This window comes from Girardinichthys multiradiatus, chromosome 14 (genome assembly GCF_021462225.1).
Source record: "Girardinichthys multiradiatus isolate DD_20200921_A chromosome 14, DD_fGirMul_XY1, whole genome shotgun sequence".
Classification (NCBI taxonomy): domain Eukaryota; kingdom Metazoa; phylum Chordata; class Actinopteri; order Cyprinodontiformes; family Goodeidae; genus Girardinichthys; species Girardinichthys multiradiatus.
In genome coordinates this window covers 16,358,868-16,372,909 of record NC_061807.1, presented here as the reverse complement: position 1 = coordinate 16,372,909, position 14,042 = coordinate 16,358,868, and the positions used below count along the sequence as shown (strand labels likewise).

At 39.0% G+C, this 14,042-nt stretch overlaps 1 protein-coding gene across 4 annotated transcripts; it reads left to right on the top strand.

Annotated features, from left to right (window-relative positions):
* The first annotated feature begins 5,571 nt into the window (after nucleotides 1-5,571).
* On the top strand, nucleotides 5,572-13,759 carry cldn7a (claudin 7a). Of its 4 annotated transcripts, none has more exons than XM_047385929.1 (5): nucleotides 5,572-5,588; nucleotides 6,216-6,455; nucleotides 10,394-10,558; nucleotides 11,548-11,632; nucleotides 12,715-13,759. In XM_047385929.1, the coding sequence occupies exons 2-5, from the start codon at nucleotides 6,233-6,235 to the stop codon at nucleotides 12,881-12,883; spliced, it is 642 nt and encodes a 213-aa protein (XP_047241885.1). In that variant the 5' UTR covers nucleotides 5,572-5,588; nucleotides 6,216-6,232; the 3' UTR covers nucleotides 12,884-13,759. The 4 variants fall into 4 exon arrangements, with proteins under 4 accessions (XP_047241885.1, XP_047241884.1, XP_047241883.1 ...); XM_047385928.1 differs by lacking the exon at nucleotides 5,572-5,588 and adding an exon at nucleotides 5,826-6,130; XM_047385927.1 differs by lacking the exon at nucleotides 5,572-5,588 and adding an exon at nucleotides 5,827-6,122.
* Nucleotides 13,760-14,042: the final 283 nt, after the last annotated feature.

The following is a 14,042-nucleotide window of genomic DNA, read 5'->3' as shown; positions in this document are numbered from 1 at the left end:
TTGGATTATTTGTAACGTTTCTGCAAACTGTAGCTTTAGCTAAAGGATACAAATGGACAAAGACCCTAATGGGACCACTGAACTTTATTTCAGATTAATCAGATTAATGTTAGGTGTGAATTCAAGAAGACTGAATGCTGAAACTCACTCAAAGGTTGCTTTAACAAGTTTTAGTTTATTGTGTGAAACCAGGTTATTACAGCTTTTTAGTTTTTAGATTTCCACTTGAAATTGTACCACATTACAATCTCATTTTTTAGTAGAGGAATGTGTCATTTAAGAGCAAAGTGGAGGACTCAAATGTAGAGCAGAGGCAGGCAGATGAAAACAATCTGTTTTTTTTTTTTAAAGATTAACCAATCCAAAACCTACAAAAAATAGGCCAGAGACCAGAGGAAAATCAAAGAACAAGAAACCATAAGTGAGCCACGAGGAACAACCAGGCTGGTAGCAACAACAGAGGATCTGACACAAACAAAAAAAAACAGAGCAGTATTTAAGCCTGGGGGGCTTTATTACTGGAATACAAGACAGGTGAGTTAATGAGCAGATGAGAGGCAGCTGGAGGGGTGCAGGCAGCTGAGACACAAAGCTACTAGATAAACCAGGCAACACAGAACATTATCTCATATAAATTGAATCAGAATCCAAGCAAATACCTTCAATTTCAAAATACTACAAATAACCATGATTACCAGAAATCAAAGAACAGAGTATAGAATGCCAACAGTGTCAAATTTAAAAGAAAGCAAAACCCGAAACCAAAGTCCCAAATATGTAATTTTACATATGTTTATGTCTGTTTCATATCAGTTATTGTGCTTTTTAAGTCCAGAAAAATCTGGTGAAATCTTTACTTTTTTTAGGCCATGTCTCTTGTCCAACAAAGACAATAAAAGTCAGGTTTGATCAACCCATTTGATCACCTCAAGGCCTACATTTAGACACTTGTAGACCTCTTCATACAGATGGCTTTTAACCTTTTCTCACTTTTGAGAAAAGGTTAAAATGATTGTACCAAGGTAACAAGCTGTTAGCAACTGATAAGCAGCTCTTCAGATTTTCTAAAGGTTTTTCAAATGCTTTCTTTGAACTGAAGTTCTTTCACAAATTTTCAGTCCAGGTGTGGTGTGGCATAATGTAGAGTGTCTGGCCTCAAACACTACCTCCAGCAGATGGGCAGTATCAGACAGACAAGACTGTCCATTGTAAAACATGTTTTAGCTGGTAGCTCTTTGGGATTCACTTTGTTGAAGCTATAAAACTGTTTTTCAAAAATAATTCAAGAAATTAGTTCTGAAGCTTTTACGCTTCTATGATTCATAGGGCAGAGTTAGAAGACTTAGTAAACAAATAGATTAGAAAGTGAGAGAAAAATCAGTCAAAATCCAAAGAAAACCGTTAGAAAACCTTGATAGCTTTTGATGGAGACCAATCTCAGCTGTTACAGGAGGTCTGTATGCTTGAAGGCAAAGACATTTCCAGAGCACCATATATTCAATCCCACATTGGTCTTTATCCAGACTAAAAGCCCAAGAGTATATTTGCTTTAGTATCTCTTGTTGTGTATGTCTAAACTGTGTCTATGCTGTGTTTTCTTTGTGTTGGATGATAGAACAAGGAAATGGAAATGACACCTACCAACAGGCAGTCTGCTAACAGCAGGTTCAAAAACTAAAAACTACATCAACTAAAATTATGGTAATCTTAACATAAAACGAGGTAATAAAAAACAGCAGAAACATCTTTCAGGATATAAAATTGGCTTTTAAACAACACCTCTCATCAGCTTTTAGAGCCAGAAAACATTTTGCTGTCAGCACAAAACATCTGTTGATATCCACAGATCATGCTCTTTCCCAATGTTGCCACACTATGTTTTCCTATAAAAATTAGCTTCAGCTGCGACTCATTTTTTTCTCTGTGTCTGAGCCAAATGGAGCAGAGAGAGTTTGGATGTAGCTGCAGTCTTATTATACATTCATATTTTAACTTCCCTCTCATCTACAGCAGGTGTAGCATTAGCTAGGAGTAGCTTTTTAAGGCTAAACAACATGTGAGTGAACTATATAGATGAACTCAGACAGGAGTTCAACTCTCACACGTAAAAGAGGCTGATTATGTGGAAAAAAGTGAGACACTACATTGCTAACTTAAATGTGGCTATTCTAGAGAAACATGCACTTGGAGAAAAGTGCTGATGCATGTTTGAGTACATGAGAGTAATAATGCTGGTCAGAACTGAAGCAGAAATTAAATTTATCTGAATTTTGCCAGAATCTTTGGTTTTCATTAGCCTACAGATTTTCTCATAAATTATATTTTTCTACCGGGGTGAATTGCACATTAGGCTCAGAATGGAGTGCTTTTAAATCTCTCATAGGTGCTTGGTTAGGACTCCAAGCTAATGGTCCCAGTCAACATTTCTCCTGACTTCCTCTTCTTGGAAAAATATCAGCATTTAAATTTTCACTTCATTAAATAAAATTGGAATAATAATACCTTCATCACTCTTCTACCATTTTCAACTGCGTTCACGGCTGCCTTGTTCTCACCTTTTTTGCGCCACTTAAGGTGGCAGCAGGTTAGAGTGGCTCTGTTACTTTAAATTCTGATTAATTCTTTTTAAGAACTCAAATTCCTCTTGTGGTGGATACCGTCGAGGTAGGAAAACTTTACTGGCCGTCCATTAACTATTACATTACTCTTCACCTCTCATCGACTCTTTTCATTTGGCACCCCAAAGGACAATCCTCAGTCAGAGATCAGTTGCACGTTTCCACAAGTTTATTAAAACCAGTCTGAATTCAGAGAGGGAGACATCACACTTACACTGCTACCTGGAAACCTCTGTGTGTTGTCTCACTGGGGGCTGCGTTACATTACATTTTATACCCCACACATACACAATCATTCTGTCAGCATCAGTATCAAAGAAACAGAGATATATTTAATCATTTAATTACAGAATTGTTTCCCGCACGTCTTCAGGAAGCTTCAAGGTGGAATAGTTATCAGACGTTTCGGTCAGCACAGAGAGGAGTACCATGCCTCCCCAATACACTGCCGGCTTCTCACAATACAGACAGAAAACACCTGCAAGCTTTAACCTTGAATAATAAACACTCATTGTGTAAAAACTGGACTCTATAATACTAGAGGCTACTGTTAAGGTTTTTTTCTAACTGTCAAAAACATAACTAAAAACTCCTAATAAAAATCAATCTATAAACAGAAAAGTCCCAAATATATCTTAGTCTGAGCTACTAATAATAAGGCATTTATATTTCCACAATACAAATTACTTCTTTTGGATGATTGCCCTCTTTTTGCTGATACTTTTGTACTTTTGGACATTTGTTATGATGCATCACCATAGCAACAAGGAGTTTTTTTTTTTTTCTTACAACCAGGAGCAGCTGATTAATCAAATGCTCAAATAATACTTCAACTATAACCCCAAATCCCTGATGAGTTGAAAATGAGGTGCCGTGGAAGCAGAGCAGGAGCAAAGAGAAGAGAGAGAAGGAGGAAGTTCAAACCATCTCTTCCATCGATTATGATGGGCAATGTTGGCAAACAAGTTGGATGAACTCTGGGACCTCTGGAGATCATTGTGCAAAGAAGGATTCTTCATAAAATGAGGAACATTATGTAGAACCCTGAGCATCCTCTTTATGAGACTGTTGTACAACAACAGAGCGTCTTCAGTCAGAGGCTTCTTCAGATCTGCTGTAAGACAAACCGCTCCAGGAGATCCTTCCTGCCCACAGCCATCAGCATCTACAACGGCTCTTTGAAGAAACCTTCATAATATGAGCTACAACAACATTTAATTTCCCTTAGGGATTAGTAAAGTATTATTGGATTTGAATTTAATCAAATTATTTCTTAAATGTTGTCATGAAAATGAACATCACCATCATGAGGTACAAGCATGAATTCAGTTGAAACACCTTTTTTAAATTATAATATCCCATGAAAACATGAAGTAATAAAATAAAAACTAAATGGCCCCATTAGATGTTCTTTAGTTTGAAGAATAGGCCATTCTGTGAGGGTTTTCTACCCTGTTTTTCGTACGTTTCATACTGATGCCCAATGAAGTGGTCACACACGAGAAGAATGAAGCCACAAGACCAAGAACACAGTTTCTAAGTATTCTGGAGAAGACAGGGGACATAAAGAGGACAGGCGCCATCCCCCTCATTTACAGCCCCACTGAGCCTTTTCAGGAGAAAAGCAGGGTGTTTTATTGCTAATGCATCAATGACTTCCACAGACACTCAAAGGACTTTAGTCATTGACTTTGTACAGTACTTTCTCAGTTCAGACCCACAGGAGGCCTCAGAAAGGGGAGGCAGAAAGAATGCTGTTAAGACTGATTTAGCCGTTTTTTGTTTTTTTTTTCTTCTGTAGCTCCTTCTGAGCATTGTGATGAATGTGTGTTTATGCTGTAAAGAAGTGGGAAAAGGGTAAGGAGAAAAAAGAGAAAAGAAAGTTGAAAGGAAATAGGTGGTGTGGGGAGCTTTTCTTTGGTACCCATGACTTGCTTAGATTAGAACATCATATAAATCAGGTTTCCAGTAGTTACAGTACTGGAAGGCTGGGATTTGCCCCTATTCTCCTGCTCTTCTTCATCCATTATTACATTTTTTGTTTTTGGTAGCACGGTCCTGGGTTCAATTCCCGTCCGGGGGTCTTTCTGCATGGAGTTTGCATGTTCTCCCTGTGCATGCGTGGGTTCTCACCGGGTACTCCGGCTTCCTCCCACAATCCAAAGACATGCCTGTTAGGTTAATTGGTCTCTCTAAATTGCCCTTAGGTGTATTAAGTGTGTGCATGGTTGTTTGTGTGTTGCCCTGCAACGGACTGGTGACCTGTCCAGGGTGTAGCCCGCCTCTCGCCCATAGACTTATGGAGATAGGCACCAGCTCCCCTGCGACCCACTATGGGAGAAGCGGTAGAAAATGACTGACCTTTAGATTTTTCTATCTATAAGGTTTCCTTCCTGTTTTTTTTTTTTTTTCCAAATGCTAAAAAAATGTAAAAACATCTTAAAAACTCTCATCCTTATCATTTGTTTCAATGAGAAACAGATTTCCTGCAGAGCCATTCCTCCCCAGCAACAGTCGGGTATTTGTTGCCTTCAACAGCAAGAGGCTGAAGGCCCGTTACACAAGCCTGGATACAGATGAAAGGAGGAGAGTTATAGTGACAGGGGAAGAGGTTGAAAGGACAAGAATGTGAGAAACTGAAGGATCAGTACAACGCAGAGAGGGAGTGGGATATGAATAACTGAACTGTGTGAACAAATAAACCAAACACAATTTTACCCAAAGTACTCCCTTTTCAGGATCCGTTTTGATTCATTTATATAAACATTTTAACCATGTTGGATTTATTGGTCAACACATTCAGAATGTGGAGCTACTAGAGAGCAAGAAACGTCCACAGGACTGGTTTGTGGGTCCAGAGAAGCAGGATATGCAGTGTTGGTCTGACAGAGGAGGATGAGAGGGATTAGGATGAGATGGAGGTAGATGGTCCATTGTGGCGCCCAGATGAAGTAGCCTTCATAAAAGCCAGTTAGTAGTGAATAACTGCAATTGAATCCATCCATACATCCATTGTCTTCCTTCCCTATTTTCTCCTTCCTTTCTTCCTCTCACATATGTGTCTATCCTTGTGTCCTCCCCCCCTCCATCCTTGTGTCCTATCTTCCTTGTGCTCTCCCTAATTTCCTTGTGTCCCCTCCTGTATTTGCAGCTTCTTTAACCTGTTCACTGTAAAAATCTGCGCCATAAATTCATGGTGAACTTCAGTTTTTTTTTATATAATTTAAAGTAAAGAACAAGGTGTAGAAGGATCCCTGTATGCCTGTTTATATCTGATTCTGTTTAAACACTAAATCTGATACCAGTTGAACCAAACTTGTAGTTATTTTTCCCCAAATAGTTTCTGTGGTTGTAACATCCCTATCAGAAGAACCAGGACAGCACAGGCTGGAAGCAGAGGTAGATGTTCCCATCAGAGCAGACAGGGCTCCCACACCCACCCATCATCGCCCCCTCCGTGGAAACCCACCCTCTGTTACTCACCTCTATCTCCACACAGACACTGTATGCAGGTTATACAGCGTTATTAAACCTAACAGAGCCTGTGAAAGTTTTTTATTTTACTTTTAAGGATAACATCTCTTTTCTATACGCCAGGGAGCTCTAAGTAAAGCATGGCCAACTCCGGGATCCAGCTGCTGGGCTTTTTTCTGTCTTTGGTCGGGATCGTGGGGCTGATCATCGGGACCATCCTGCCTCAGTGGAAGATGTCTGCGTACATCGGGGACAACATCATCACAGCCGTGGCAATGTACCAGGGACTGTGGATGTCCTGCGCCTTCCAGAGCACCGGGCAGCTGCAGTGCAAAATTTACGACTCCATCCTGCAGCTCGACAGTAAGCGCTGCGCCACTTTTTATTAAGTTTATGCAGAATTTAGGAAGTGCGCAATCTAAGGTTTGACGAAAAAATAATTATGTAAATGCACAAACTTTTAAACCACCGCTGATTTTTTTATATACAGTCATATTCAATAAATCAGAATATGCGCCCCAATGAGGCTCGTTTGTCAGATTAAAACTACATTTTGAAAATGAAAACATTTAGGCAGGTATTAAACGTATTTTTCATTAAGTCCACATGTCTTTATTAATATTTTGTATTGTCTGATGTATTATTCTAATCTTAAATGTCGTGTTTTCATTAGCTGTAAGCAGAAAACAATCATAATTAACAGAAACAAATGCTTAAAAATATCATTATGTGTTATAAATATAATTCTGATCTATTGAATATGTGCCAGACCCATTCAATAAATTAGAATACTGTTGGAAAGTTAATTTATTTTTGTAACTTAGCTCAGTAAATGAAACACATTATATAGATTAACTGCACAGAAACCGATGTTTGCAAGCCCATGTATTTCTGTTAATTATGAGGATTTTCTGCTTACAGCTGATGAAAACACATTTAAGATTAGAATATTACATCAGACCAACAAAAAAACATTTTAATACAGAAAAATTGGCTGTTTGAAAGATATGTTTTATAAATCCTCAAAGGTTGTTATTTTCAAAAAGTACTCTTAATCTGACAAACAACCCACTGGAAAACATTCTAATTTATTAAATATGGCTATATATATTCAATTCAAGCAGTCAGATGCTCTTGTAATCTTTACGGTGGTCTTGATTCAAAGGTCATTAAGGTTAATCGTTAAGCTGTATTAAGGTTAATCGTGTATTATACAATTGGCAGGAAAATGTCAAAGTTTTATCAGTGAAAATGGAAATGGGTTCGACTCCTGGCCAGGGCTCTTTCTGCATTGAGTTTGCATGTTCTCCCCGTGCATGCGTGGGTTCTCTCCGGGTACTCCGGCTCCGCTCGCAGTCCAAAACCATGACTACATATTTAGTCTGAACTTTAATAAATGAAGAATAAATGAAGACAACAAAACTGTCAGACCTAAAATTCTCTCCAATAGATGAATACATTCATGTGTTCATGTCTGTTAGACACAATACGAGTTCATCTCTTGAACTTAGGAGCATATGTGTGCGTGAATGATTTCAGAGGCAAAGTGTTTCTAATCTTGTCATGTATGTTGGAGTATTTAAAAACACATTTCACATGGATCAAAATGTGTGGAGATCAAGTCAATTTTTTCTAACATCAAGTCCTGTTACATTTGTGAAGTGTTTGTCTCACCTTCAATTGGCCCCATTTTGAATAGTGCATGTGTACTGAGAAAAATAATGCAAAAAGCACAAAGTTTGACTGCGTCAGGACAAAGTATGTTGTTTTTGAAGTTTTTTTTTCAAGCTTAATGGTCTGGGGTGGAAGGTAATGCTCTACACACAACCTTTAAGTGCTCCTAACTGGTCAAATAAATATTAGATAAATTAATCAGAAAATAGGTAGGGTTACGATCAGTTGGAGCCACTTCAAGCATTCGGCAGGCTGAGGGGAGGGAATCTTCTTCAGTCCAGAGTGTAGCATTAGATCAAGATTTCAAGGGATCAGGGCTGAAACATTTGTGTGGTATATGTGATGTTTTAGAATTGTTATGCTCATGCAGCAGCATTTTACAGCATGTCCAAAATTATTTATGGCAGCCCAGTTTAGCTGAGTGTCAAATATGTAGGATGCCAGTGCTGAATTGTTAGTTACTTACAGCTGTACATCTCGAAATGCAAGGAAAATCTGCAATAGGACGATAGAGGTATATATTAAAGTGATTCCACAAGCATAAAAATAACGCATTCCTAAGTTATAGACCAAAAGGTGGGCTAAAAATCTGTGAAAAAGCAGCCAAAACCTTAATAAAAGGCTTGAAAGTATTTTAGAAAGCCTGCAGAACTGCTCCTTTACTCTATTTTTAAAGATTGCAAGAAAGATGTTCTGCTTGAAAGTAAAATATCATAAAAACATAAAGAAAGAATGAATGAGATTGAAAACTATTGAACGGTGCTATATGAATGAAACTGTTGTTCATGAACACACCTGGACACACAGCTGGTCATTTATCAGACCCCCCTGATAGACCGCACTGACTAGGTTTACCTCTGCATACTCTCTTACCATCACACTGAGCAATCTGTGAGAATACCAGGATCTTGTTTTCTCTTCTATTACATCTTGTTCTTTGAAAATGTCACCATCCTCATGACTCTGAAACCCTCACACACAGACCGTCACACACTGTCCAAGCAGTGTGATTCTCAGGATGGGTGGTGACAGAAAGTGTAAATGTGTTACATTCAACACAAGGTTCTGAGTTGCACCCTTTCGTCAACAAGCTGTTATCAAACTGTGGGCACTAAAACCATGTGTTGTCAAATCTGTTTTCAACAGTTTATCACTGAAAAAAAACCCAGATATTTCTGCACTCTTTAAGACATAAATTTACATCGTCCCACACAGCATAGTCCCCCTAAATTTATTTATTTATTTTTTTGTGGCACTAGTGGCCTTTATTCTGTAAGTTGACCGGCAGGAAATGAGATGGAGAGAGCAAGGAGAAGAGATGCAGCAAAGGTCAACGGGTCATGACTCGAACTTGTGGCAGCTTCGTTGAAGACTGTAGCCTCCGTACACAGGTCACGCACTTTACCACCTCCACACTGGGTCCCCTAAATTTCAACAGGGTTAAGGCCGGGTTCATTCCATAAACTCTATGTTAGGCTGGTTTATCCTTTCCAAACCCAGTTTTAATGCGTTTGGGATCATTTTGTTGTCGAAATATCCAGACCATCAGCATGATGCTGCCACCCCTGTGCTTGACAGTTGAAACAACGTCCTTGGGTTTGAAAGCCTCAACTTGACTGCTCCAAACATATTTCTAGTCATTGTAGCCTAATTTGTCACTCTTTGTCTTATTTGATCAACAACCTTTTATTCAGAAGGGGTTCGGCATGCCCTCTTAGTGCATCACCAAAATAAACTGTCTTCCTACTGGAATGTGACACTCTTAATGTTGCAGTTTCCAGTTTCTAGGCTGAACCTTGGTGCTTTCTGAATTCCTGTGAATATTCCAACCAGTTTCCTTTCATCCAAGGGGAGAGGTTCAGAACCTTGTGTAGTGGTGGCACATCCAAGTTTTAACTGATATTCTAGGAATATACAATTGATCAGAAAAGCCACGACCACCCTTTTTTAACTTTTGTACATCTTGTAATTTGATGAGTGAAAGCTTGGTGCATGAAACCTCTACATTCTGCTGTGTGTTTATTGCATAATCCAGCCTATTGTTTCCCATTTCCCTCTGATTTACATTCTGTTTTATATCCACTCTCCCTCCATCCCTCGCTCCCTGCTGGATGTTTGTTTGGGCAGGGCAGGGATGGCCTAGACTAGCACAGACTGGTTCTAGGTGGACAGGGGGGGGGGGGGGGGGTTAGACAAAGAGGGGCCTCACCCTGTGATAGGTTTATAGGGTTGAGGGGAGCATTAATAAATGAGGACCCTGACAGGAAAGTTTCAGCCAGCCAACCAGTGGGATTTAGTTCAAGTGAAAAAGCTGTTGTTTCTCTACTTTGGTGTGTTCATGTGTGTCCCATTGTTTCTCTTCCAGGAAAAATCACAATAGTGTCCTGGCAGGCTAACAGGAAGTTAATTTACAACCTCAAGACACACAGAGAAAACCTTTGATAGTTTATCTTTCTGCTTGCACCCTGTATTTTCCTGTTTTGTTTTACATTGTTCGCTACATTTTTTTTAACTTTCCTGAGAAACACTCACACATTTCATTGAACAAAAGGCCTTTTTGTTCACTGCTGTTCTCGGAATAACCTGCACACAGCTACCTCACTATGTTTGTTCTGTGACCTCTCCAGGTTCGCTCCAAGCAACTCGTGCCTTGATGATAGTTGGCATCATTGTGTCCGTCACGGGTCTGGGTGTGGCCTGTATGGGAATGAAGTGCACCACCTGTGGAGGAGGTGATAAACTGCGCAAGTCTCGCGTTGCCATGACAGGAGGCATTATTCTGCTTGTAGGAGGTGAGGATGAAGATGCTTCAAGCTATTGATACTAGTTTAATTAAAAAATGCATTAATAAATAGACCAGCTGTAGGATGCAATCCCAAAATTTTTATGATTTACATACAGTTCTTTGCAAAGGTTGTCTGTAAAGGCCTAAGAGGTTCAAGTTGTCTAAGTAGGTACTCACCGCTCTAATGAACAAATCTGAACCATTCTATTGTAGCCCTGGCTGTATGCTTAGGACGGTTGTCCTGCTGGAAGATGAACTTCCATTCCAATCCAAAGTCTTCTGCAGCCTCTACTAGGCTTCCTTTCAGTGTCACCTTGTATTTAGCTGCTGTTTTCCTTGGTCTCAGTGATGTTTGTTCAGTGTTTTTTGTCTTTATAGCACAGCTGGATTTAAAATCAAATTACACACAGGTGGTTCCTGTTTACCATTTAGGTGACTTCTGAAAGCAGTTGGTGGCACTGAATTTTAATTAGGAGTATCAGAGTAAAAGTGGGGCGAAGGCTATAAGTACATGTCAGATTTTTTTCAGATTTTTATTTCTCACTTGAAATTTATGCGCAGCTTATGTGTTTCTCTGTCACATAAAATATCACTAAAGTACACTGACGTTTTGAAGTTAGAAATTTGCACTTGACCAAATATGAAAAGTTAAAATGGTGTTGGTGCCGTTGCACAGCAGCACATGTAATTTAATCAAAGATGTACTCAGTTCTGCTGCTGCCCATAAATGAACCTTGGGGAACGTTTAATCCCATGTCTATGAAGCTTTCTTCCCACTCATCTGCCCTGCAGTGGTGCTTGGACTGAATCAGTTCAGCACTCCTGGCACTGATTCAAACATCTGACGTCCAAAGAACTTTGAAGATTACACTGATATTTAATTGTGCCACAGTCAGAGTGGGTGGCTGCCGGGAATAAATGGGATACAAATACTATCAATCCTCTTGAATTTGTTTGTTCATTAAATTATCTTTCCTGTTGACTCTTTCTTTGCAGGGCTTTGTGCCATTGTGGCGTGTTCTTGGTTTGCTCACAACGTCATCAGAGCTTTCTATAACCCTTACACTCCGGTCAACACGAAGTAAGAAAAACTAAAGCTATTACTTAAGTTACTGCAACATTTCTGTGTTTTGCACAATATAACTCAGTAGTTGTCTAAAAACATAGCTCAGTTTTACTAGGGTTTTGTGGCGTAACTATGAGTTGTCATAATATTGTCTGTTGCACAATGCAGTCAGATCGAGCGCACTTAATTAGCATTTCTTAATTTGAGAAATGCTAATCCAGAAGTAAAGCTAATAGTGATTCAGTGTTAAAGACTCGGTTAGTCACCACATGGCCCATTAAAAAATGTTCTGTTGTCTTAAAAAGCTAAAACCTGTTTCCATTGTCACAATTTTCTCTACAAAACAACATACATGCTGCTAATTATGTGAACTACTGCTATGCTTCCTGTCTAAACTCAAAACTATGATAAACGGTTAAAATACGTGATTTTGAAAAGGCATTTAAGCCTTTTCAAAATCACCATACATTTTAAAAACATAAAGGTGCTTGAGTTCGCTTCAGAGTAAATGTTAAACTCTTAGTAGCTTGACTTTAAGCAGCTACTAACTTGACTCTAAGAAAACAGGCTCTAGACTTGACTATCTTGTTCCCTTAGCATCGACGGTATGTTAGCTTTTATCTAAACTACTGTTAGCTTGACTATGAGCAGCTGTTAGCTCCACTCTGAGCAGGTGTAAGCCTGACTTTAAGCAAATGTTAGCTAATCTCTGAGAAGATATTAGCTTGACTTTAAATAGATGTTGGCTTAACTGTGAAGTAGTTGTTAGCTTGGCTTTCAGCAGCTACTAGCTTGACTCAGAGCACATTAGCTTGATTTTCAGCAACTGCTAGTTTGACCCAAGAACATCTTAATAATTCTAGTATTTCCTTAAACTGAGTTCTCAGATCACTGCCTGTTGCAGCTAACATACAGACCTTATTTTAAAAAAAGTATTACTAAATTATAGTTATAAACTAAATGTAGAATTAGCTCAAAATACTTTAAAATTCAAAAACCCAACAGAAAAACCAAATGATTATTTAATTTAAGCATTATAGTTTGTTATATAGATAGATTATATATCATTTTATATCATTTTCTTTTGGTCTTCCCAGGTTTGAGTTTGGAGCAGCCATCTTCATTGCTTGGGGTGGTGCCTTCCTAGATGTTCTGGGTGGAGCCATGCTGGCCGCCTCCTGTCCAAGGAAGAAGCAGTTATCCAAGTACCCAAATATGGCCGGCTCTCGCTCCAGTCCACCTAGCAGCAATAAGGAATATGTCTGATATCTCCCTCTGCCGGCTGGGACTGCTGGGTAAAAAAAAATTAACGAAGCTGTGGAAGAAGTGCCCCCACCCCCAATTGTTGCAGCATCAGATGAGCAGAACCAGAGATGTGAGAGCAGCAGACAGAAACAAGCAGGACAGAAATGAGACCTTTACTTTTTATGTGCAGCCATGGCTGTAATGAGCATTTAATTGGCATCCACTGCTCTGAGTTGTTCCATCAAAGATGTTTCATACTCCATCCACACATTCCACAGTTGTTTACAACTGGTCTTCTCAAATACATTATAATTGGATCCTCCTATTTAATACACAAGGCCTTCAGGGTGTGACCACTTGGGTTGCAGCCTAATATCATGGATTAAGGCCAATCTTTGCAGCAGTATGGCAGAACTAGCATTTATTAGCACATGTCATGTAATTGAAAGCAATATGTTCCACCATGGTGTGCAGGCTACAACTCTGTCCACGTGATGATAAGCAAATGTTTTATTATATCTGTGTGTACTAAAATAGATATTATGATGAGCTCGGTGGGACTTCTCACACAGGCTTCATTGTGTAAACTATACCAAACAACACCCATTGCTCTTCAGATCAGCCTGTTAGAAACTCTGCTCAGATAGAAAGAAATGTTTGATACTGTCTTTTACCCTGATCATACTTCTATTTATTTTGTCGAGGGTAAGTGTAGGTTTGAAGGATCTGTAGCTTGATTATACGTAGTTTTTACACTGTTATTCTCTGAGCTGTAACTCCAATTTTGTTTTTCCAAACATCTGGCTCTTCATCCAGAATAATGGGAACATAGAAAATGTATGAAAAGAGTATTTTTAACATGTCAAAACATAGAGAAATAAAAACACTGCAGTTGTATTTAGTGTGTGATGATTGCAAATTGCTACGTACAGTGTTGAGAAAAAGTATTTGCCCCCCTTTACAGATTTCTTCAGTTTTTGCTTTTTCAAATCATCCAGGCCTTAAAGCAGCCTCAGATCATAGCTCCACCATGTTTTTCTGCCTGTATGATCTTTTTATTTCTGAAATGCTGTGTTAGTTTCACACCAGATGTAACAGGATGCAAAATCGACTTTTGTCTCGTCAGTCTATAGAATATTTTTCCAAAAGTTTTTTGGCAACTGTGAGACAGGTCTTTGTG